General features: G+C 50.7%; 7 protein-coding genes across 7 annotated transcripts; 5 read left to right on the plus strand and 2 right to left on the minus strand.

The window, feature by feature from the left end:
• Positions 1-650: 650 nt before the first annotated feature.
• HMPREF1120_08983 (mitogen-activated protein kinase kinase kinase) lies at positions 651-2996 on the plus strand (the record flags this gene model as incomplete). Its single annotated transcript, XM_009163256.1, has 2 exons — positions 651-1079; positions 1146-2996. The coding sequence occupies 2 exons, from the start codon at positions 651-653 to the stop codon at positions 2994-2996; spliced, it is 2280 nt and encodes a 759-aa protein (XP_009161504.1).
• A 1276-nt stretch (positions 2997-4272) lies between these two features.
• HMPREF1120_08984 (dipeptidyl aminopeptidase type IV dapB) lies at positions 4273-7296 on the plus strand (the record flags this gene model as incomplete). The annotated part of the gene is made up of 1 exon (XM_009163257.1): positions 4273-7296. The coding sequence occupies one exon, from the start codon at positions 4273-4275 to the stop codon at positions 7294-7296; it is 3024 nt and encodes a 1007-aa protein (XP_009161505.1).
• An 854-nt stretch (positions 7297-8150) lies between these two features.
• HMPREF1120_08985 (gluconate 5-dehydrogenase) lies at positions 8151-9972 on the minus strand. Its single transcript, XM_009163258.1, has 2 exons — positions 9939-9972; positions 8151-9866 (listed from the first exon to the last, which is right to left on the minus strand). Exon 2 carries the CDS (start codon positions 9459-9461, stop codon positions 8394-8396), a length of 1068 nt encoding a protein of 355 aa, XP_009161506.1. The 5' UTR covers positions 9462-9866; positions 9939-9972; the 3' UTR covers positions 8151-8393.
• Positions 9973-10326: 354 nt separating this feature from the next.
• HMPREF1120_08986 (uncharacterized protein) lies at positions 10327-10839 on the plus strand (the record flags this gene model as incomplete). Its single annotated transcript, XM_009163259.1, has 1 exon — positions 10327-10839. One exon carries the CDS (start codon positions 10327-10329, stop codon positions 10837-10839), a length of 513 nt encoding a protein of 170 aa, XP_009161507.1.
• HMPREF1120_08987 (uncharacterized protein) lies at positions 10341-12795 on the minus strand. The gene is made up of 2 exons (XM_009163260.1): positions 11618-12795; positions 10341-11566 (listed from the first exon to the last, which is right to left on the minus strand). Exons 1-2 carry the CDS (start codon positions 12411-12413, stop codon positions 11481-11483), a joined length of 882 nt encoding a protein of 293 aa, XP_009161508.1. The 5' UTR covers positions 12414-12795; the 3' UTR covers positions 10341-11480.
• Positions 12796-14262: 1467 nt separating this feature from the next.
• On the plus strand, positions 14263-16232 carry HMPREF1120_08988 (fungal AP-1-like factor; the record flags this gene model as incomplete). The annotated part of the gene is made up of 4 exons (XM_009163261.1): positions 14263-14682; positions 14729-15617; positions 15715-16027; positions 16082-16232. The coding sequence occupies 4 exons, from the start codon at positions 14263-14265 to the stop codon at positions 16230-16232; spliced, it is 1773 nt and encodes a 590-aa protein (XP_009161509.1).
• Positions 16233-17147: 915 nt separating this feature from the next.
• Positions 17148-19506, plus strand: HMPREF1120_08989 (uncharacterized protein; the record flags this gene model as incomplete). Its single annotated transcript, XM_009163262.1, has 3 exons — positions 17148-17343; positions 17397-17508; positions 17562-19506. 3 exons carry the CDS (start codon positions 17148-17150, stop codon positions 19504-19506), a joined length of 2253 nt encoding a protein of 750 aa, XP_009161510.1.
• Positions 19507-22132: the final 2626 nt, after the last annotated feature.

Genomic DNA, 22132 nt, shown 5'->3' on the forward strand with positions numbered 1-22132 from the left:
TAGTGTGTAATCAGGGCATTGCATTAAAACCACTGCCAAGCTGCAGCCTTGCCGACTTGCTCAGTCTAAGCCTTACCTAGGTGTGACCCGTAGTCCTTTCCTGGAAGATTGCTCATGAGGCCGAACCACTGTTCACAGCCTCGTGCCCGGCCACCATAGACAGGGGCCACACACGGCGAACCCAATGCTTACCTATAGTTACTGTGGTATGTTGACCGATTCAAGGCCAACATCAAGCCTCTTGGCTGATTGTTGTTTGAGTTTAAATGGGAGGTCAGCGCGCAGTGCCAAGACGTGGTTGCTCTTCAGCTGGTGCCTGAAATCCATGGATTCCAATGTTATCTGCTACCTGTTAGCCCTATACCCACTAGCCTATACAATAACTCTGGTTCATCTATGGTAAGGTACATGTCGAAATACCGTTCCCGGTTGTGTCCTTGATGTAAGGGTGCCCTCTCCTCCAAAACAACAAGCCCTCCGGTTCCGAGCAGTCACAGCAGCCCTCCCCCGGCAGCAGATTTGCAGTTAGGGGATTTGTCAGGCGCAAGTGCAAGTGCGAGTCGATCAGCAACGACGAACAAACCATGATTTGGCCAGATTTATGATGAATGAATGCCGGGAACCGGGGCCAGCGTTTTGATCTGCCAACAATGAGTGCCGCCGGGGAGCGGCCCGCTAAGGCTTATTCATGTATCAGGTGTTTCGAGCGCAAAGTGAAATGCGACAAGCAGAGTCCCTGCTCAAACTGCGTCAAGTCCAATGTTGAATGCATCTTCCGGGTGCCTCCGGCGCCGAGGCGCCGGAAGAAACGTCCTCCTGAGGAAATGTTGCTTGCGCGACTCAAGAAGTGCGAAGAACTTCTCCAGAAGATGGGCGTCGACGTCGACAGCAGCAACACTCCCATATCGCCAGCTGCCCCGACCGATCCTCCCGCCGGCGCAGGCCAGTTCAGTCCAGATGCTACGGCCACTGGCTCAGAGTTCTTTGTGCCACCTTCCCATAAGACCGGCCAGCTAATCGTCGACCATGGCAAGTCGCGCTTCATTGAGAACAACTTATGGACTAGTGTATCTACCGAGGTAAGAAACCCCCCATCTACCATCTTGATTTTCGCGAAACTCAAATCTAATCATGCATACACTTAGTTCCAAGCCAAAGAAGCCATTACCGAATACTCGGAGGATGACGATGAGGCTGGATCTGGGATCGAAGACACTTCCGAGTTCATGCTCGGCTATACGCCCTCAAACAACACGATCCAACAACTCCACCCTTCACCAGACCAGATATTCTTGCTCTGGCAGATCTTTCTCGAGAACATCAACCCCATGACCAAGTTTGTGCATCAGCCTACGTTTCAAGAGACTCTCGTTCAAGCTAGTGCGAATCTGGACAACCTGCCAAAAAGCCTGGAAGCATTGATGTTCTCCATCTATAGCGCCGCTATCTTCTCCATGGAGGATGACGAATGTGAAATCAAGTTAGGCGAGTCTCGCAAGACACTACTTGCGAGATATCGCCACGCGACGCGTAAAGCGCTAGCTCGGGCCAGGTTCATGGGCACGTCGGATATCATGGTTCTGCAAGCATTCGTCCTTTACATCATAACGATGCGTGAAGCATACGACTCGAGGACGACCTGGACGCTGGCAGGCGTGGCGAGTCGTGTTGCACAGGGGATGGGCTTGCACAGAGATGGTACACACCTAGGGGTATCGCCTTTTGAGACCGAGATGCGACGACGGCTATGGTGGCAGATCTCGATCCTAGACTTCCGGTCAGCAGAGCTTAGCGGTTCCGGGCGATTTGCCGACTTCCATCTCTCGGATACTCAACCCCCGAGTAATGTCAACGACGCCGACATTCAGCCTGACATGACGAGCGCTCCCGTGCCTCATACAAGACCTACCGAGATGATCGCATGTCTGCTTCGCTGCGAGTTTGGGCAATTTTGGAAGGAAAAGGTGTTGAACCGGTCGAGCATAAGCACTGAAAACTTCCGGCTCGCATCGCCCTTCAACACCTCGTTGGAAACGCGAGATGCCAATATCAACGAGCTTGAGCAGCGGCTCGAAGAAAAATTCTTGCGATATTGCGATCCCTCCATACCTGTGCAGTTCATGGCCATCATCATCGGCAGGGCGGCCATCAATTCCATGAGGCTCATGGCCCGCCACCCACGGAAATACCGCAACTCGGAAGACCTGCCAGCGTCAGAACGCGACTACATGTTCCATTTGTCGATCAAGCTGCTCGAGGCGGACAACCTGGCCCATGCTTCGAAAGGCTTGCGGCGGTTCATGTGGCACACGAATGTCTACTTCGTCTGGCAAGCGCTGGTATACCTTCTCGACGAGCTACGAACGCGCACATTAGGCGACGAAGTGGATCGGGCGTGGCAGCAGGTAGACGAGGTCTTCCTTCACCATGCCAACTTTGTCACGGACAACAAAAAGCCTTTGCACGTGGCGGTCGGAAGCTTGTGTTTAAAGGCATACAGCGCAAGGGAGGCGGCCTTGCGTGAATCCACCAACGGCGTCTACCCCAAGGTGGTGCCTGAATATATCAGAACGCTCCGAGAACAACGTAAAAATCAGCCTCTGCGCCCTCCTCCTCCACAAACAGAAACGGCTTCTTTGCCGTTGGCAGGTCCCGGCACTTTCACCTCGATGTCGTCTGTCGGACCATCAGACCCCGACCCCAACGATATCAAATATAACACCAGCGGTGCATACCCCCAAAACACTGCCGCTAGCCCGTCCTCTTCCACCATCCCCTACGATACCCAGTCGTCCAGTCAAGCTGCTCTCCAATCTGCTGCTCGGACTCAACTGCCACTCCCGCCATTTCAGTCCGTTCAGATGTTTCATAGTCCCTCGAATAATCTCATGCTTGCGTCCGATCCAACGGTTGCTCAGGACCTCGCCATGGCTGATATGCCTCTGGATTGGGCTCAATGGGACTACATTATGAACGACTTTGAGCAGGGCAAGTGACCTGATCTGGGCAAGTCAACGTCGAGCCGACCCGAACCAAGCTGAATAGAGGGAACTCTGAGGGTTTTTCCATCACCTTGTCAGAGCTTCTAATGTAAGATTATGCCCCACCGCGATTGATCCACGACGACGGCGACCACACGGACTTGTGTATCTCTATGTATTCCAAGATCCACGCTAATGAACACTCTTCCTTCTTCCCGCCAGCTTCGCAACCCCTCCCGGCCCCAGGGACGGGTGTGGGGAGGGTGCTCTCTTTACTTTGGCAGAGGAGAGTGAAGATGGAGGGGGAATTAACAAGGAGAAGCAAGAAAAGAAGAAGTCGACCACCGACCTATCTGACATGACATCTGTTTTTGGCCTTCCTCCTCCACGGGCAACCCAATACCCAACATCTATTGAAGGCTACATGCGAACGAACGCGACTCTCCACTTCAATTCTCCTCTCGCGGTAGCATTTGAGTTTACTGTATCAAAACAGGCGGGTGCGGGTAGATCCTGTACAGCAACTATAGACTCGCACCTCTCATTTTCCAGATCCAATTCCACCGTCAACATCAAATGCCTATTTGCCTGGGCTGCCTGCGTCTGTCAGCTGCAGTGGTCAACTTTACTTGCTTTTGTATACCGCAACCAGCATCACCCGCTGCTGACGCTGCTGCTGGCAGCTTAGCAGGCCACAGATATCGCTGTTATATACCTCGGACCTCTAGAGTGTGAAATGAAAAGGAGCCCAGATCTGGGCGACCGGCCTACCTACACCTCTCGAGGCGTCTGGTCGCTCGTAGCCACACAACTCGAGTTGTAGTTGCAGTTAGCATAGATAGCGTCAGGACATACAAGTTACCAGGATTGCAATCGCCGATTGTGTCTCAATCCCGACCACGGGTGCACGTTAGTCAATCATGTTAGGAGTGCCTTCGAAAACATCAATCTGAGTGGTGACCGGAAACGGCTTGTTTCAGCATTTCCAAAAGCGGAAAGAGAATCAAGGATTCTGCTGTTTTCAAGTTGGGAGAGCATTCTCAAAACTGTGTTCGGCACTTTGTCTAACGGTGTGCTCCCAACGAAACAAATAACAGAGCATAAAGGGAATCAGGGCAACAAGAGACAGTTTGATGGCCATTAAAGATGGGTTTGTTATGGAAAGTGTCCCCAGTCGTCATTTGAGCCGGTGCAAAAGCGGCGTGTAATGCTGGCGTAATACTGGCACGTGACCATATCTGGGGGCAGGACCGCCCACACCGCCTTTCGGCAGTACTAATTAGGTCGTAGGATGGGGACGCTTGGGCTGGCTGCGGCCCAGAGTCGCCAGGAAGCCCGCGAGGGCGCCTCAATCGCAACATCTGACAGTCCATCCTTGACGATCATCACAGATCTACTCACCCAAGAAGTTCCTCCGGTCTCCCCTCGAAGAAGGATTCCGGCATCTGCGCGCAGCATTGACAGTGTTGTGTCGCACTTTGGAAACATTCATCGGTTATGTTACGATAACGATCCTCCGTCGCAGTCGAGGTCAACCTCGCTCGCGTTCACTGGCGACAACTCCGCCTGCAGTTCCAAGCGGATGCCGCCAGACACAACCATGAAGAGAGTTGATGAGACTATCGATGAAGAGAGGGAAGCCTTCATTCCAGAAAAGGCGTCTGCTCCCAGCTCTGCAGACTCTCGTCCTTCTTTAGAGAGTTCCTCGAGTGTATCTACCACGTCATTAGTTCTGGAGAACTTGAACACAATCAAGCCCGTCACAGACCCATTGCAGCCGTCGCAATACCGGGACAATGATAGCGACCTGGAATTGCCCCGAAGCAATGACAAAAGGTACGCGGCTGGCGGACAGCATATATCGAGAGGGTTGCGGCGGGCACTATGGATCACCGCGCTCGTGGCCATTATTGGTTGGGCGTTTGCTCTGTTCGTCTTTTTGGCAGGTGGTCAGTTCAAACACGCGTCCGCGTTGGACTATGACCATGAAACACCTATGAAAGGCTCGGGAAAGAGGATCACTCTCGAACAAATACAGAAGGGACAATGGCAGCCGCGGTATGCCTCCATTGCCTGGGCGGCTGGTCCCAACGGCGAGGATGGCCTTCTTCTGGAGATCAACCAACCGGGCAAGGATTATCTGGTTGTTGAGGACATCCATAGTCTCAATTCTTCAGCAAGAAGCACTTCCGGAAACACGACTTTGCTCAAGAGTGGATGGATCCAATATAATGGAACGCAAGTGTGGACCGACGACTTTTGGATTAGTCCAGATATGAAGCACGTCCTCCTTATGGCGAAGAGAGAGAAGGTGTTTCGGCACTCCTTCGTCGGGCTTTACTTCATTCTGGATGTCGAGACGCAGAAAGTTCAGCCCTTGGATCCATCTTTGCCGGATGCCCGGATTCAACTCGCGCAGTGGTCTCCTCAGAGTGACTCTGTGGTATTCACAAGGGACAACAATCTCTATTTGAGGTCTTTGCAATCCGATAAAGTCACCGCTATCACCAATGATGGGGGTCCGGAATATTTCTACGGTATTCCTGACTGGGCATACGAAGAAGAAGTCTTCGGCACGAATACAGCCACTTGGTGGGCGAGGGATGGTCGCTATCTTGCCTTCCTGCGCACAAACGAAACGGTTGTGCCCGAATATCCTGTCCAGTATTTCCTATCAAGACCCAGCGGAAAGAAGCCCGTCGAAGGCCTGGAGAATTACCCTGAAGTCAAGGAGATCAAATACCCGAAAGCGGGAGCACCAAACCCGGTGGTTGATATGCTGTTCTACGATATCTCTAGGGGGCAGGTTTTCACGGTGGACATTGCCGGCGGTTTTCCCGACGAGGACCGCATCATCTTCAACACTGTGTGGGCAGACAATGGCAAAGTGTTAGTGTCCGAGTCGAATCGGGAAAGTGACCGTGTCAGAGTGGTTTTGGTCGATGTTAACACACGGACCGGACAGACTGTTAGGACAGTTGACCTCAGAGACGTTGACGGGGGTTGGATCGAACCTACACAACACACACGATATATCCCAGCAGATCCGGCAAATGGTCGACCTTTCGACGGCTATGTTGATACTGTTGTTGCCGAGAACGGCAACCACCTGGCCTATTTCTCTCCCCTGAACACTTCAACGCCTGTCATGCTTACGAAGGGGGAATGGGAGGTGGACGGCGGACCAGCTGCGGTTGACTTGAAGAACAACTTGGTATATTTTGTCGCTGCCAGAGAAGCGCCAACGCAGCGCCATCTATACAGCGTAAAGCTTGATGGATCATCAATGCAGTCGCTTGTACCGACCAGTGAATCCGGGTACTGGTCATCCAAGTTCTCTACTGGGGCAGGCTACATCAGCCTGTTCTACGAGGGCCCAGGAATCCCTTTTCAGAAGGTTGTTTCCACTCCTGTCAATCCAGAGAAAATTGACCAGGTCATGGCGGACAACAAGGCCCTCGCCCAAATGGCCTCCTCACACGAGTTACCTCAGCAGATTTTCCAGAACGTCACTTTCGACGGAGAGACACTCCAAGTGGTCGAACGGCGTCCGCCCCATTTTGATCCGAAGAAGAAATATCCCGTCCTCTTCTATTTGTATGGCGGCCCCGGATCACAAATGGTCAACCGCAAATTTCACGTCGACTTCCAATCTTACATCGCAGGTGCTCTAGGCTATATTGTTGTGACGGTCGACGGTCGAGGAACTGGATACATCGGCCGCAAAGCCCGCACGATTGTCCGCAACGAGCTTGGCAAGTACGAAGCTCACGACCAGATTGCCACGGCCAAGATGTGGGCACAGAAGTCGTACGTCGATGCCTCGCGCATGGCCATCTGGGGCTGGTCTTACGGCGGGTTCATGACCCTCAAGGTTCTTGAGACCGACGCGGGCGAGACGTTCCGGTACGGTATGGCTGTTGCGCCTGTTACCGACTGGCGCTTCTATGACTCCATCTACACCGAACGGTACATGCGCATGCCGCAGCACAACGCCCAGGGGTACGACAACTCGGCCATCTCCAATGTCACAGCCATGGCCCAGAACGTACGGTTCTTGATCATGCACGGCGTTGCCGACGACAATGTCCATATGCAGAACACGTTGACGCTGTTGGACAAGTTCGATCTGGCCGGAATCGAGAACTACGACGTCCATTTCTTCCCTGATAGCGACCATAGCATTTTCTTCCACAATGCCAATCACATTGTTTGGGACAAGCTGAGCAACTGGTTGATCAACGCCTTCAATGGCGAGTGGTACCGCACGGAAGATCCGAAGCCCATTGAAGAAGGCAGCCTTGACGGAGAATAGAATGGCTTGATGAGTTGGTGCGAGATGAGTCCTTGGTCCTTCCCTGAGAGCTTGTCATTCGGAATGTGTGTATGTGGCCTAGCAAAGCCGACGCAGCTAAGGATCTACCTGCTGTCCCTGGGGACCGCTTGATACCGCACTTCGCCAGTCAGTGGAGGTGATACGCGGAAAGAAAGCCCAATGTTGTCCAACATCGATTGGTTGGGACAGATTTCATCGACTGTCGAAGTGGTCGCGGAACCGGAGGCGTTGTTAAGGTTGCCGGTACCCAAGATGTCTCATTCCCTCAGATATATCTATCTGGTCTATAATGAGGCTGAAGTTAGAAAAGGCACCGAAGACAACCTGGGGTAACAACACAGAAAGACAAATTCGGGCAATTGAATACTCTGACTCTACTGCTCTGAGCTCTTCATCCCGAGATACCAACCAAGGGGCGACGGAACCGAATACAAAGCCTGCCCAGAACGAAATCTTCTGCTATACAACAGGCACTGGATCGCAAATGGCATTGCACTACAACACAGTATCGACGTTGACTAGTCGTTGCAGATACGGTTGTTAGAAATTTTGACGACGGCTCCTGAGGAGGGCCCCCGATATGGAATGGCACATTCTTCAAGGCCACGCATTTTCGCGGACCATTCAAGGCAAGGCCGACTATGGAGGTTGAAAGCTGGACTGTCGTTTGTAGCAGAGGCCGAAGGCGAGCGTGGGTATGCAATACGGACTCAATATCGTGTATGAGGCTCTTCGCTCATGCTGGGCCGCGTCAGAAGTGGACGCCTAATATAAAAAAGTAAAGTATTATTACATTGTAAATGACAGCAGAACTAAGTTAAAGTGTACGTATATAGCGGTATTGCTATCGCAAATCATAAGTCACTTCCGTTTTTCTAGCTACCTATGTAGGGGAATACTATATGCTCGAATAGTTGTTCACTATAAGACCATATAGACACTACAGTGAAACATATACACTAGACTGTTATTAAACCAGCGCATTCGCGTTGCATTCATCTCATTCATCGAATCCTTCAATACCAGGACACCAAACCCTAGACCCTAAGTCATTTAACCCTGACCCTAACCCTAACTCATGGACCGCTTCCAGCACTCAGAATGTAACCACCGTCCACTGCAATCGTTTGGCCGTTTAGGTACTGGTTACTGGCACAAAATAAGATAGCGTTGGCCATATCTCTGTCCTCACCTGGGCGTGCTGCAGGAACCTTAGACTGGTACTTCTCCCTTGGGATGTGTGACTTCTGCTTGTCGTCGCTTTCTCCGGCCGTCATTTCACTGGGGAAAACACCCGGTGCGATACTGTTGATGCGGATTCTGAGGCCGTTCTGGGTGACTTCATTCGCTAACATCGACGTGAGGTGTATTGCCGCAGCCTTGGATGCATTGTAGGCGAAATGATGTTGAGCCGTCTTGACAATACCGCTGATGCTCGAGATGTTGATGACAGTACCGGAGAAGTTATCGTTGTGCTTGTGTGCAGCCTGGAGTAGAGGGAGGAAGGCGGTGGTCATGAAGAAGAGTTGAGGCACATTGGTGCGGTAGGTGTCGGTCCAATTCTCAAAGGTCTCGTTGGGATCATCGAATAGGTTCTTCTTCATTTCCTCGGCAGACTCGGCCTCGGTCTGCTGGGTGTTCAGAGAGATACCAGCATTGTTGATCAAGATGCACAGGCACTTTTCTCGCTCCGAGATAAAGTCAACCAGTTTCTTGATGTCCTCCTTCTTGCTGACATCAGCTGTGACGGGAATGATGGAGCCTGGGATGTCCTTGCCATAGACCTCAGCAACACGCTCCAACTTTTCTTCTGTCCGTCCGCAAATGTAGACTTTGGCGCCGTTGGTTGCCAGCGCTTGTGTAGCCATTAAGCCGATACCGCTGCCTCCGCCGGTGATCAGGGCAACCTTGTCCTTGACATTGAACAGCTTCTCGAGCTTGAATTCTTCGTTGTGCGAGTTGACAGACATGGTGGGAGAGGTAGAGAACTGCTGTTTGAGACTTGAGAGACGAGACTGAGCCGTGGTTAAGGGTAGGTGCGGTCGACGAAGAGGGTGTGTCAAGGCTGCTGTGATGAATGTACGCTGGGTACTGGTAGTAAGTCGGATGGGTTGAGGGATTCGAACTGGAAGCTTCGGTGGCATTTGAAAATGTACAGCAGAAACGCGAGAAGGGGAGGGTAATATAGTACAAATTCTAGCTGCTGGGAGCAGAGGCACTCACCTCCAATACGTTGGTACTGTACTTACTTCACCTCATGTCCGAGTCCTCAAATGATGTGCCACGGCAGTGGCAGTGGCTGCAGCACTGAAGCGAGCATCTGTTACGTCAAGCAGGGTATGACGCTGTAATGATGAAATGCAGTGAGGTACTGCGGCCGTCGCCGTCGCAGTCGGGTTTCTATTCCGTGCTCATGCTTTCTAGACACACCGCCTGTGCAGGCCGTTGTGAAATGCAGATGATGATGCAGTATTGTAGATCTTCACTTGCTGTTCATGTTTCACTCTGGCAATCATAGTGTGTCTGCCACGTAGAACCTGTAGTTGTATCTACAAAATCAGTAGGAAATTGTAAGTGCCAGCACGCCAGGCGTGGCAAAATCCGGGGAAGCGCAGGCTGACCAATGGCAAGACGTGATCTTCCTGATAGGGACGCCTGTTAACTTTGGTGCTACTAGTAGAATAGAAATGGATGCGGACCAGTGAGCTGTCGTCATTCGTCTCGACATACCTTCCCTTCCTCGTGTCATGCAGACAGTGCCAACACCCTCTGTCATACAATGCTTCGAAACAGCACCCGATAGTATCAACACGAGGAACAACTTGAACTTGAATTGTTGTTATGCCGTGGTGACTTTGCCAGACCATCCGATTGTCTGTTTGCGCAACGTCCCCCCAACTGTTGATCTGTTGATGCGACCGTCCTCGATGCCGTCCTGATGTCTCCGTCCGCTGGACTCTTCCGGCAGAAACTGAACAGCTACACCATTGCGTCCAGCCACTCGACAAGATGACAACTTACGGCGCCGGTATCCCACGAGGTTACCAAACTCCCCAATTTCCAGCATTATATTGGCCAATTCGCGCCAACCCCGGGGAGCCCCAGTACCTCTACCACTACACGGACATCTACCTCTTTACGCTGTACTGGACGATGATTACCATTGGCGCTGCACATGTGTGTGTCGCAGCATGGGCGGTGTTGATGCAGTTTCACTCGGCGGCACAGAGCCGCAAATACTTATCCACAGCGGAGGGCAGGCGTCTCAGCGCCAAAAATAGGAAACTCTTGGGTGAGAACCCCATCGGCGAGACATTGGGCTGGGTCTGGCTGGTGCCCGTCACATATATTGTCCTCGGAGGTCTGGAGGCATTGCTTGCAGGCACATTGGTCGGCTTGGTCTTAGGGGCTGTCTACAATGCTGGGTATTTTAGGATGAGTACGTGGACACCGCTATTTTGGGGTGTCATTAATATGTTGGTATTGGTCGTTAGCAGCTTCAGAATACAGGGAGGTCTGTGAGGGAAAGATCCGAAGCTGGCATCAAGAAGTTTTGCCGCGCTGCTTAGCGAAGGCGATCTGTACTCGCCGCATGCCGATATCGAGAGGCAATATCTCTACGAAAGCCTCCAGGCAAGCAGCTACAGATGCTCTGTCGAGCCGTCGACGAAAGAGCATCTCGTTCAAACAGACGAATCAGCTCGTCAAGTGCTGGCCGGATGCTGTAAGGACCCTGCTTACACTTGAGATAATCATGCTGCAGCACTAGAGGCAGCTTCCTGGAATCAGCAGGGCTGCACTGTTCTCACTGAAAGGTCAAAAAGCACAAATTTTGTAAGCGGATAGTGTAAACTGGCGAAAGGAATCAGCCTGGGCACAATCCTCGAAACAGTCGCACTAAAGACAGCCGAGCGGCCAACGGGCTTACAAGCACTTAACACCCTGCCGCGAGACTTCAACGTGTCAGAAAGCGTCTGAAGCAGCATAGGAGAATACTTGTCTGGTAGAATCTAGCTTGTTCGGCTCTGTACACGCCTGCCCTTCGGCGGATCGCTGGATCTGCGGGTTCCAGGTGGTCAGCTTTGCCACGTCAATCCATAAACGCTCACAACTAAGAGAAACTGAAAAACAAAGAGCAATGTCGCAATTGCGCAGCCGCTCTCCTAGTCATCTTGGGCATCCTGCTGGTAGATGTGTCGACTTCTCGTCGGGTCCTTGCGCATTTCGTGCCCGCTCCCAGTAAAGCCAACTAGAAACAAGTCAGTACAACAGTTCAGTAAGAGCCGCCGGCAACACTTACCTCTCGCCTTGACACTTTCGCCCGTTCTGAACATACTCTCCTTCTTGATGAATTTTCCCGTCTTGGTCTTCGAAGCGAAATCTTGCCATTTGGCTTTGCCCGCCTCCAGCTCTTTGTTGGCCTTGACTTTCCGCGGTATCTTCGCCGGTCGCACTGGACCATCGCTGACTTTGCTGGGCTCACGCCGGGCTTGCTGTGCCAAGGCGGGATCGACGCTGGCTGCCGCAGATATAACACTTGGATTTGATGGAGGCGGAACTGGTGTAGACGACCCTGAGATGCCATCAGCCTTGCGCTTCTTGGCCTCATTAGACAAAGGTTTGATGTCTTTTGCTTTCAAAGTCTCAGTGTTGCCATAGTTTTTGAAGATGACGATGTACACTGGATCACTGGAAGATCCAGTGATAGATGTGATCCGCGCAGGATAAAACCCGCCGTCACCGGATTTCCACCTAGCCATTACAGTATCGTTGACTGAGAAGGTCACTGGAGCGCTCGGTTCTTCGGGTTCGACTTCGGGCTTGCGATAACCTGCCTGGTAGGCTGGATGATTCTCTTTGGACCATTTTTCTTTCACTGGTGATTGCGCGGAAGGCGTGGTTGACTCTGGTGCTGACGCAGGCTTTAATTCTGCGATCGCGGCTTCGGTGAGGGAAATAACTTCTTCAAGTTCTGATTTGAGACTCTGTAGTTCGCTGTTGTCAGGGTCATTCTGCAAACTCAGCTGGACCGTCTCAAGTTGCAGTCTGTATTCTTTGACTTCATTTTCCAAGCCAGCCACATCGGCGGTACTCATTGCGACGATGGAGAGTGCAGAAGAGGAAGTCTAACGGGGTATCTCGTTGTTAATCCCGTAGACAAGTGGATTTGTCTGCCTCCTAGTCCAAAGTTCACAAGTTGTCGCGCTGTGGATGTCGTATGCACATATACACGTTATCTTGTATTCTTTCGAGTTATTCTGTACATGAAGTTGAGCCTCTCCGCCGCTTGTCCCTGCAATCGCCTGCGCCTGCGAGACGCCAAGGACTAGTAGAAGTGACGGAAGTGACAGTCACGTGCAACAAATCTACCTACCACACCCAAACATCCCCGTACAACCGGTTCATGGCCGGAAGACTTCTAAGATTCATACTCTGCAGTCACTGATTCGGCATGCATGTATCTCTACAAGAGATGACTTCCAATGCGTCGGATCGACTACTAAATATCTGTTCAACCATTATACCCAAGGCCCGAGTCCCCTGGATCAGCATGCGAGTCACACATGCCGGATCGCGCCTCTGAGTGGTCAGCATTCTGCGGCCTAAACTGAAAAGTGATGCCTCGATTGGACGCAGAAGCTGAGCAGAGGAGCGGGAACGATACCTGCCCAGGTGGTTGGACTTGGGGCGGGTCGGATGGGATTGGCATGAATACCTACCTAGGTACGGATGGATCTAGTCAAGGGCATGGGCCAGCCGCGTCTCCAGTTCGATTATAAATCAACGCAAGGCCAGCCAGAGGCGCTCCCGTCTTGGTAGTATTGCCACAGTCTTACACAGGCCCACGAGCGGTTTTCCTCCAGTCAGAGCATACCTAGGTAGGTCAACCACCAGGCCATACAACGCTGTAGGGCGCAGGTGTTTATTCTGCTACGACCGTCACTCCGGACAGGAGGCAAACGAGAGAGTGGGAGAGGGTGTTAAATCCGCGAGTAGAGGACTTCGGGTTGGTCTGCGACTCAACTTGAGGCTACGGTATCCAAAGTACCACGACCTTGAAGACTTCGCTAGTTCAGATCCCGATCGTTAGGGAGCCAGGCAGACACCTAGGGACCCGAACCCAGTGTTTTGATCCCGGCGGCTCCCTGTACACATATCACTATGTCGGACTGCTCAGTTCTACAAAGTACACTGTAGTTAAGAGCTGCGGGGCTTAAGGCTTGAACGGGCATCGAACAACGGAGTTGTAGTTAAGAGTGTTTAAGCGGTCCTGGCCTAATAACGGGGTGTTAGGGCCAACGGAAAACTCGTGCTTATGGCGGTTTTGAGAGTGGCGCTTGACGAGTAGTGAACCTTTAGGCAGTCCCTGCTGGGAGCAGCAGTACCAATAACGGTACTTTCCATGCGCCCAAGTTCAGCCCAGTCGCAAAGACTCTCCTCTCTCTTCTGCCATTACTTCCTCCATCACCCGTTGCTGATCTCATTGCGCATCACTACTACACTGGCACACATTGTCACTCTAATCGCAATTCATGGGTTCACCGATCTCATACTGCCATTGTTCGTCTGTTTGAGCACCTCTTCCCTCTCAGACTTTGTCTTGATTCGACCGGAGTCTGCAATTCTAAGCCCTCCGCTCCTCGCCGATAACCTGTGACCGCCCCGCGCTGCTCGAACCACACGCTTCCGGCCATCCACCTCAGACCTTTCCAGTCATTGATTGCTTCAGCAATCCTGATTGAGATTCGGATAATCTAGCAGTCCCTTTCGCGCCTCTTGCTACTGCTGTCGTGCGCGGTAGAGGGAGGCATTGCTCTAGGCCCTCAGATAGTGCTCGGCCGCAGCCTGCGGGTGTTATATCTCCGATCGATCAGTTGCTGCCGACCAGATCAATTCCTCAATTCCTCCATTGCATCCCGACATACCAATCCCGCGAGGCTTTTCATGTCTCTCTCTACTACTGAAGGCTTGTTTCTGTCTCTTGATCAAGAACAACTCCTAATGGCGGCGCTCAATGCCAACCAAACCCCCTCTCAGAAGGCCGTACCCGGCAACCGAAAAGCGGCACTTCCGAATTCCACTTCCACGCCAACCATGTCAAGTGCTCCCGGTTCAGGAAATCTGGACTTTAGTGACGACAGTCCGTTCCTCGATTTTGACCCAGAACTCGAGCTCGGCGATGACACATTTGACTTCGATGAGAATAGCCGCATGATTGGCGACATTCCTGGCGAGCTCCACGATAAGCGAAAAAGCATCGAGGGTGGGGATGACGACGCTGAAGGAGGGCGGAAGCGCCGTGAAGGCGAGGATAAGACGGCCAAAAAACCAGGCAGGAAGCCGCTGACATCTGAACCAACTTCTGTAAGTCCAGTGCGGATTCTTTCTTCCTCCTTCTAACGCAACATAGAAACGCAAGGCTCAGAACCGAGCGGCGCAACGAGCTTTCCGTGAACGTAAGGAGAAGCATCTGCGAGATCTTGAAACCAAAGTGGAAGATCTGGAGAAGGCCTCGGAGTCTGCCAATCATGAGAATGGCCTTCTCCGGGCGCAAGTAGAGCGGCTCCAAGTCGAGTTGAAGGAATACCGGAAAAGGCTTTCCTGGATCAGCAGCAACGGCCTCAACAATAGGCCACAAGGTCTCTTACCGCATCAAGGACCCAACTCTGTTGTTAGCCACAATGATTTTCAGTTCGAGTTCCCAAAGTTTGGCGATATGCCATCTTTGCCCACAACGAACACGTTCAACAATGGTACCCCCCAGGCACAGGCGAGCCCGGGCGCGAGCAGAACGACAAGCCTTCCGAATTCTACCTCGACTCCTGCAAGTCAAAATGGTGCTTCCCGTCGGTCGACCTCCAGTATGCAGAACCAACCTGCGCGGATAGGGTCTCTAAGCCAGTCACCTATGAGCAACAATGTGTCCGCCTCTCCCCAGCCTCTGAACCAGCAAAGCGTGCATCACTCTAGCGTGGACACCCTGTCGGGGCTGTTCAGTCCATCCATTCTGGAAGCCAGTCGAAAAGCCTCATTGGGCGGATACTTTCCCCAAACCACGTATAATACTTCTATTCAAAGTAATAGGGGAAGCCTCGACCATGCTGTCCAAGGCGGCAAGCCTGTGGCCTATTCTAACTCTAGCTTCTCAAACTCGGACTCCCCCTGCTCCTCGACAGAATCGCATAACGTAGTTTCGTCGATCGGCACCTCCCCGGAGCCAGGGGTAAACTCTCCGGCCAACAAGCATAATGAATACAGCCTCAATCCTATCAGTGAAGAGCACCAGCCTTCACTTGGCGGTAAGCACCCCCTCTGCAATCGACTCCAGAAGCCTTGTACCTACTCTGGGGACCCATCACCTCTTACGCTGAATGATATCTGACTTCAATCTTCTAGAATATGCCGCCGATCCGGGCTTTGATGTTAATGGAATCAACTGGTTAGCTCAACAGAACAACAACGGCTTTGACCCTATCCTGTTCGGCGACTATCGCGAATCACAAGACAACATTTTGTCACAAGATTTCGGTTCATTCTTCAACGATGCCTATCCTCTCCCTGACTTGGGCAGTCCTTTGCACAATTACAACGACCTAGCCGTTGACCAAGCCCCCAAGCATGATTTAATGCAGCAAGTTGAAAACGCCAGGAATGGAAACGACGAGACTGTTCGATCTGTGGAACAACCGATGACTTGTAACAAGATATGGTTGGTGGCTCCAGTGACAGAAAACACACCATATGCTAACGAAATGACCTCTAGGGATCGTCTCCAATCGATGGAGAAGTTCCGAAATGGCGAGATTGATATCGACAATCTGTGTAGCGAATTGCGCGCGAAGGCCAAGTGCTCTGAGGGCGGTGCGGTCATTGACAAAAAAGATGTTGATAAGATCTTGGGGGTTGCAAAGTGAATAGGTTGTTTAAAAGTTGAGGTGATGCCAGCGGGTTTCCAACCTCGAAATTCGCATTGAGGACTGCATGGGCAGAACTTTGGAAGATCTCATGATACCACCAAAATCAGGCACCCTGGCGAAGAACCCAGCCGAAACGAGCCATGAAGCCATGCAGTTGGTCAACGGAGTCTACGGTTGCAAGGCGTTTGACCTTGGCCGTGTACAATCTTTCTGCTTCCACATTGGCGTATGTGAGAGGCAATCACTCATTTAATGATTGTTTTTTAGCAGACTAGGGGATGTCCCGTAAATGCTGTAACATATTCGATTGACTGCTTGACTACATGGTCCACAAACTCATCCGGTCATCACGATATCTAGACCTACTGCAACTTACAAGGGTTCTGCACAGCCTGAGCCGTATCAATCAGCCTCAGCCTTGGGGAGCCAGCTGAGGTAATAAGTTAGTAAATGGCTGGCGGCGAAAGGGGCAGGCGCGCTAGTCCTGAAGAGGAATGGCCTGGCGCCGCCGTTAGAGCAACGCAGGCTTGAACTTCAAGTTGCTTTCCCTTCAACTTGAAGTTGTGAAGACCAAGTTCCCCCAGCAAGTCAAATTCATACATACTCCTACTCTAGACAATTCGGACCATCCGTCTCGCTATTCGCCTCTCCGTCCCGTTGCCCGATTCCTTCCGTGCTTCACTACCTCGAGAGTCACTGCGCCATCATACCCTCCGGGATTGACGTTGTCCTAATATTAATTCACCTAATCGTTTGTCACTTCGCCTGCGCTCTCATTCACTAGCGCTTCATCTACACAACCAACTGACAGGCGCCTTTCTGGATTTCTTTGTTACTCATGGCTTCAGTAAGTCTCAGTCCTTCTTTCTTCCTGGATCGTCAGCCTACCTCGCACTCGGGATAACTTTGAAAATGGCGGCCTACGGCATGAGACAGCGCAGATTTCCACTGACATCCCAGCAGCCTCGACCTCAATTTCCAAATCAAGGATACCTACCCAACGGAACAAGCTCTGGGCCTACTCCTGGAGCCCAAGCTCTTCTCCCGAACAATGGTCGCATTATTCAGTCTGGCCCGGTCCGAGTTCTGTGTATCGCAGACGTTCGAGGTGAGTCCACACCGTTCTGAATAAGCGGACCGAGAACTAACGCTCGGGTGAAGGCAATCTCAAATCTCTGAATGAACTTGCCAAAACCGCAAAAGCCGATTACATCCTCCACACTGGCGACTTCGGTTTCTACGACAATACCTCCTTAGAGAGAATCGCTGAGAAGTAAGGAAAAACTGCAGAACAAACCATGCTGCTTGTGGCTGACCTGCCCACAGGACTTTGAAACATGTCGCCCAGTACTCCCCGCTGCTCAGTGAGAATGTCAAGCGTCAGATCACTCAACCTGCGCCGCCACGACCGATCAAGCAAATGTTCTCGCCGGATCAACTGCCGCTGTCCGAGCTGCCTCTCCTCCTGAACAAGCAGATAACTCTGGACGTGCCTGTTTACACGGTGTGGGGTGCTTGTGAAGATGTCCGAGTATTGGAACGTTTCCGATCCGGGGAATACAAGGTGGATAATCTACACATCATTGATGAAGTCAACTCCCGGTTGCTTGACATTGGCGGAGTGAAGCTGCGGCTGCTAGGGTTGGGTGGTGCGGTCGTCATTCATAAGCTCTTCGACAACGGTGAGGGCAAGACGTACATTGCAGGAGGGCAAGGAACAATGTGGACGACGCTGCTGCAGATCGGCGCTCTGATTGACACAGCCAACCGTGTCTACGATCCTTCAGAAACACGAATCTTCTTGACGCACGCCTCGCCTGCACGGGACGGAATACTCAACCAGCTGTCGGTCACATTGAAAGCAGATTTCTCCATCTCTGCGGGTCTGCATTTCCGATATGGCAGTTCGTACAACGAGTTTTCCGTCAATCCGTCTTTGGACCACTATCGGGGAAAACTGGCTGCCTCCAAGGCCTCATTTCAAGATGTCTGGGAGACGGTCAAAATGGATGTCGAGCAAGCGATCGAATCTAATGCTAGTCACAAGGCTTTACTTCACAGTGCTCTGGAGATTGTTGAGAAGATGCCCAGTACTGCCAACGGAGGCAATCCTTTCGGTGGTCCTGTTGGTGGAGGGCCAGCCGCCGGCCAGGTGGACGAGAGCGCGTTCAAGAATATGTGGAATTTTAATCTTGCGGATGCTGCGTTTGGTTACCTCGTCCTCGAGATCGAAGGCGGCCGAATCGGCACAGAAATGCGTGCACAAGGTTTCAACTTTGCTCACCGAGGCAAGCCCACACCTGCTCCGTCAGCTGCACAGTCTTCTACGACTACCGCTGCCCCTCCGCCCACGTCTGTCCCGACCGGCCCGGCTCAAAACCGTACTCCAGCATTCACCGCACCAACGCAGCCTTTTCCACAACCGCAGAAGCCCTCACAGCAACAGCCAAGACCTGCTCCGCAGCCGCAGACGGCACCGGCAGCTGCTTCTAAGTCTGCTACGCCACCTGCCGCCAGCTCACCTGCGCCTCCAGCCACGCAAGCGAAGCCTCTTACCCCTCAACCATCATCTGCAGCAGTGCCAACGGCATCTGCACCTGCCAAGCCTGCCACTCCCGCTACGAATGGCACGGGCGCAGACAAAGCCGACGATGCAGCCAAAACAAAGGCCAGTACACCTCCGGTCGAACGCAAACCCGCAACTGCTCTCTACGTCTCGTTTGCGGACAATGAGCAGCATGTCAAGGATTGTCTGGCTGAGGAGGATCGAGAAAAGGTCAAGTCTATTGTAAGAATGGGCAACAAGTTCAATAACTGGAAGGTGCAATTTGAGAACCACGACATTGCGCAAGCTGCATTGACTCGGGCTCAAGCCGAGATCCAGAAGATGAGGAGTGGCGGCAACAAGGCTCCCAAGATTGCATTCTTTGAAGACCGAGGCACTCCTTTCCATCACCGCGATAATCAAAACCACAGCCAAGGGGGCGCAGGCACATGGCAGGGCAGCAGCCGCGGTGCAGCTTCGGCAGCCGGTGGTCCGGCTCGTGGAGGATATCAGAGTGGGGGAGCGAGTGACAGTGAAGGTGGACGGGGCCGTGGCGGATTCCGTGGGCGTGGCCGCGGCCGAGGCGACGATCGAGGCGGACGCGGTGGACGGGGAAGCGGACGGGGCAGCTATCAGAATAAGACCAGCGACGAAACGTCGGACGCAAAGCCCAGCGAGTCCAAGCCCAACGAGTCTAAGCCGACAGCCACATCTGGGGATAGCTGAGAGGCTTGTTTTTTGAGCCCTGCTTTTTGAGCTGTACTTTTTGCAGGAGAGCAGTCGAGACCTTGACAGGAGATTTCCAGCGACAGGACAGGATTTGTGCATTATGGGAGGCGCCTTAGGTTGTCAAAATGGGCCATATCTTCGCCGGAGTTGAACAGGCCGAAGCCCAATGTGACATGGGGATTTGGAGCTAGCTTCCCGGGTTGAAGACGTTTCCTTCGCCCTTGTGTATTCTACCTTCTACTTTAGCCTTGCTAGAAAAGTCGCGACGTGACTGGCAATGGATGAACAGAGAACAGAAGAGCGCTGTTGAGCGCGACTACAGAATGCTACAGGATGCTACAGAACGACTTGCCCCGACATCCGATTGTCTTTGACATTGAGGCCTTAATGGCACCCCGGTTTATCCTTCAAAAGGCTCGACGGGCTCATGGATTGCCTTGGAAAAAGGAGAAGAAGAGGCAGAACCTGAGAGATGCAGGATTCGTGTTGTTTCGACTAAGCTTTGGGGTGTAGCTGCCTAGGTAGGTAACTACCTAGGTACTAGTATGTATATCTAGCTAAAAGTAGCAGGAGCAGGTGTGCTCGAGACAAGGCCACGGTAGGGCAGGGCAACATGAAGTGCCAGTAGAAGTCTTTGGCAACCCTTTTTTTTGGACGAAATGCGGATAGTGCGGATACCCGTACAACGCTCGTATAACGCTAAAAGCGCCACCCGTCGTACCCCCCCCTCTAGCGCTTAAAAAGGCTTAGCGCGTCCCGAATTAGCCTAGTACCGTCCTAAAATTATAAGTATTTCTCGATTTACTACCGCGTCTAGAACTAAATAGTTCTAGACGGCGGTAGAGTTAAAATTTTAGACGGAGCGGAATAGGATAGTATTCTATCTAATTATAGAGCTCGATATTTAATACGTCTTATAAATAAACGCGTATAAAAAGGGAGTTATAAATCGATATACGAATTATATAAAGATTTAAGTATAAAAGATATTGAGTAACGTTCTCTAGTAAGCTATATATAGTAAAATTATCGATTTTAGCTCTATAAAATAGCTAAAACCTATAAAGAGCTTACTCTTCGTAGTATCGATCTACCTCTCGAGGGATTCGAGTCGGTTTAACTAGTATAGGCGCTTACTAATCGACCTCTTATAAGAGCGTATACTATCGACTAGAAGTATTAGAAGAATCGAGTCTCTATCGTTAAATAGTATCTCGTTTACGTACGTCTCTTTATTACGGGTATCTAACTATTCTAGATAACCGCTCTAAGACTCTATATAAATCTCTATATAGGAAAGGATTACTCTAAGCTAGGGCGTCTTTTAGGGAAGAGAGGTCGCTAGATAAAGAACTAGAAGCGATATCGGAAAGGAGAAGAGTCGATAAGTAGTAAGAAGTAGAATAACGAGTTCTATCTCTAGATAATAGACGATTAGCTTTAAATAGTTAACGAGAAGAAGATAAAAGTATAGGCGAAGAGAAAGAAGAAGACTCTCGCTAAGATAGCGCGTTAGAGGACCGCCGCTACTTAAGAGGCGATTAAGAATAGTATCTATCGAGACCTCGTTACTCGTCCGATAACTAGAAAGCGTAGTAGAAGTCTCGATAGCGCCGATAAATAAAACTTATCTTCTATCGAGAATAACGAAGAGTAGATAGAAGATAGGAAGACCTAATAGACGGAGCGTAACCTTAAAGAAATTATAGGCGCTATTCGTACGTCGATAGAGAATAATAACGAGGTATTTAGTTAATTAAGTCTAATCTCGATAGAAGTAAGATTAATACTAGTTACGATAGCTAAATCGATACGTTTAAAGGTAATATCGAGATCGAAGAAACCTCGCCGAGTTATAGCCGTATTATAGTAGAATATAATTAATAATACGTTTAAGAACGGATTTACGACGCTTAGTAAAGATATAAAGAGTCTTATCTAGGTACGAGCGTCGATAATATTAACGCTATCGATAATAATCGATTAGAGACTCTAATAACTAGAAAGATTCTAATAGAAGGCTCGAGAGGCGTAATAATAGACGTTATTCTAATAGTAAGTATTTAATAAGCTATTAAGTACGCTATTATCGAAGTTAGACGTTCTAAATAAAGTATAACGCTAGTAACTAATATAGTAATTTATATCTAAATAGAATAGATAAAAATATCGATCTTTCGAGTAAAATATCGGTTTTTCGAAGTAAATCTACTTTTTTTTTTATATTAAGATTCTACTAGCGTATCAAAAAACGTAGAGTACTCTAGATTCTTAGCGGCGCTAATTCTAATTAGGATTAAGAAGCGAGGTTTCCTTCGCTTTTAGCGAATATACTAAGCCTAATTAGGATAGAAAATAGACGTTATTCTCTACTTTTTAGTTATATAACTTCTATTTTAGGTTTCCGAGAGATACTCTTCTATACTTAGAGGCTTTACTTCGAACTTCTACGACGTCTAGTTACCTTTTAAATACGTAAAGATATTACTAAAGAGAATAGCGTATCTTACGAACGTACTAACGGGCGACGAGTATATCCGTAAGCGCTTCTTTACTTCTAGAATTCTCTATAAGTTCTTCGTAAGAGTAAACCTATACTCGATCTTAATTCGATAAGTACTTA

This window comes from Exophiala dermatitidis, assembly GCF_000230625.1.
Source record: "Exophiala dermatitidis NIH/UT8656 unplaced genomic scaffold supercont1.8, whole genome shotgun sequence".
Classification (NCBI taxonomy): Eukaryota; Fungi; Ascomycota; class Eurotiomycetes; order Chaetothyriales; family Herpotrichiellaceae; genus Exophiala; species Exophiala dermatitidis.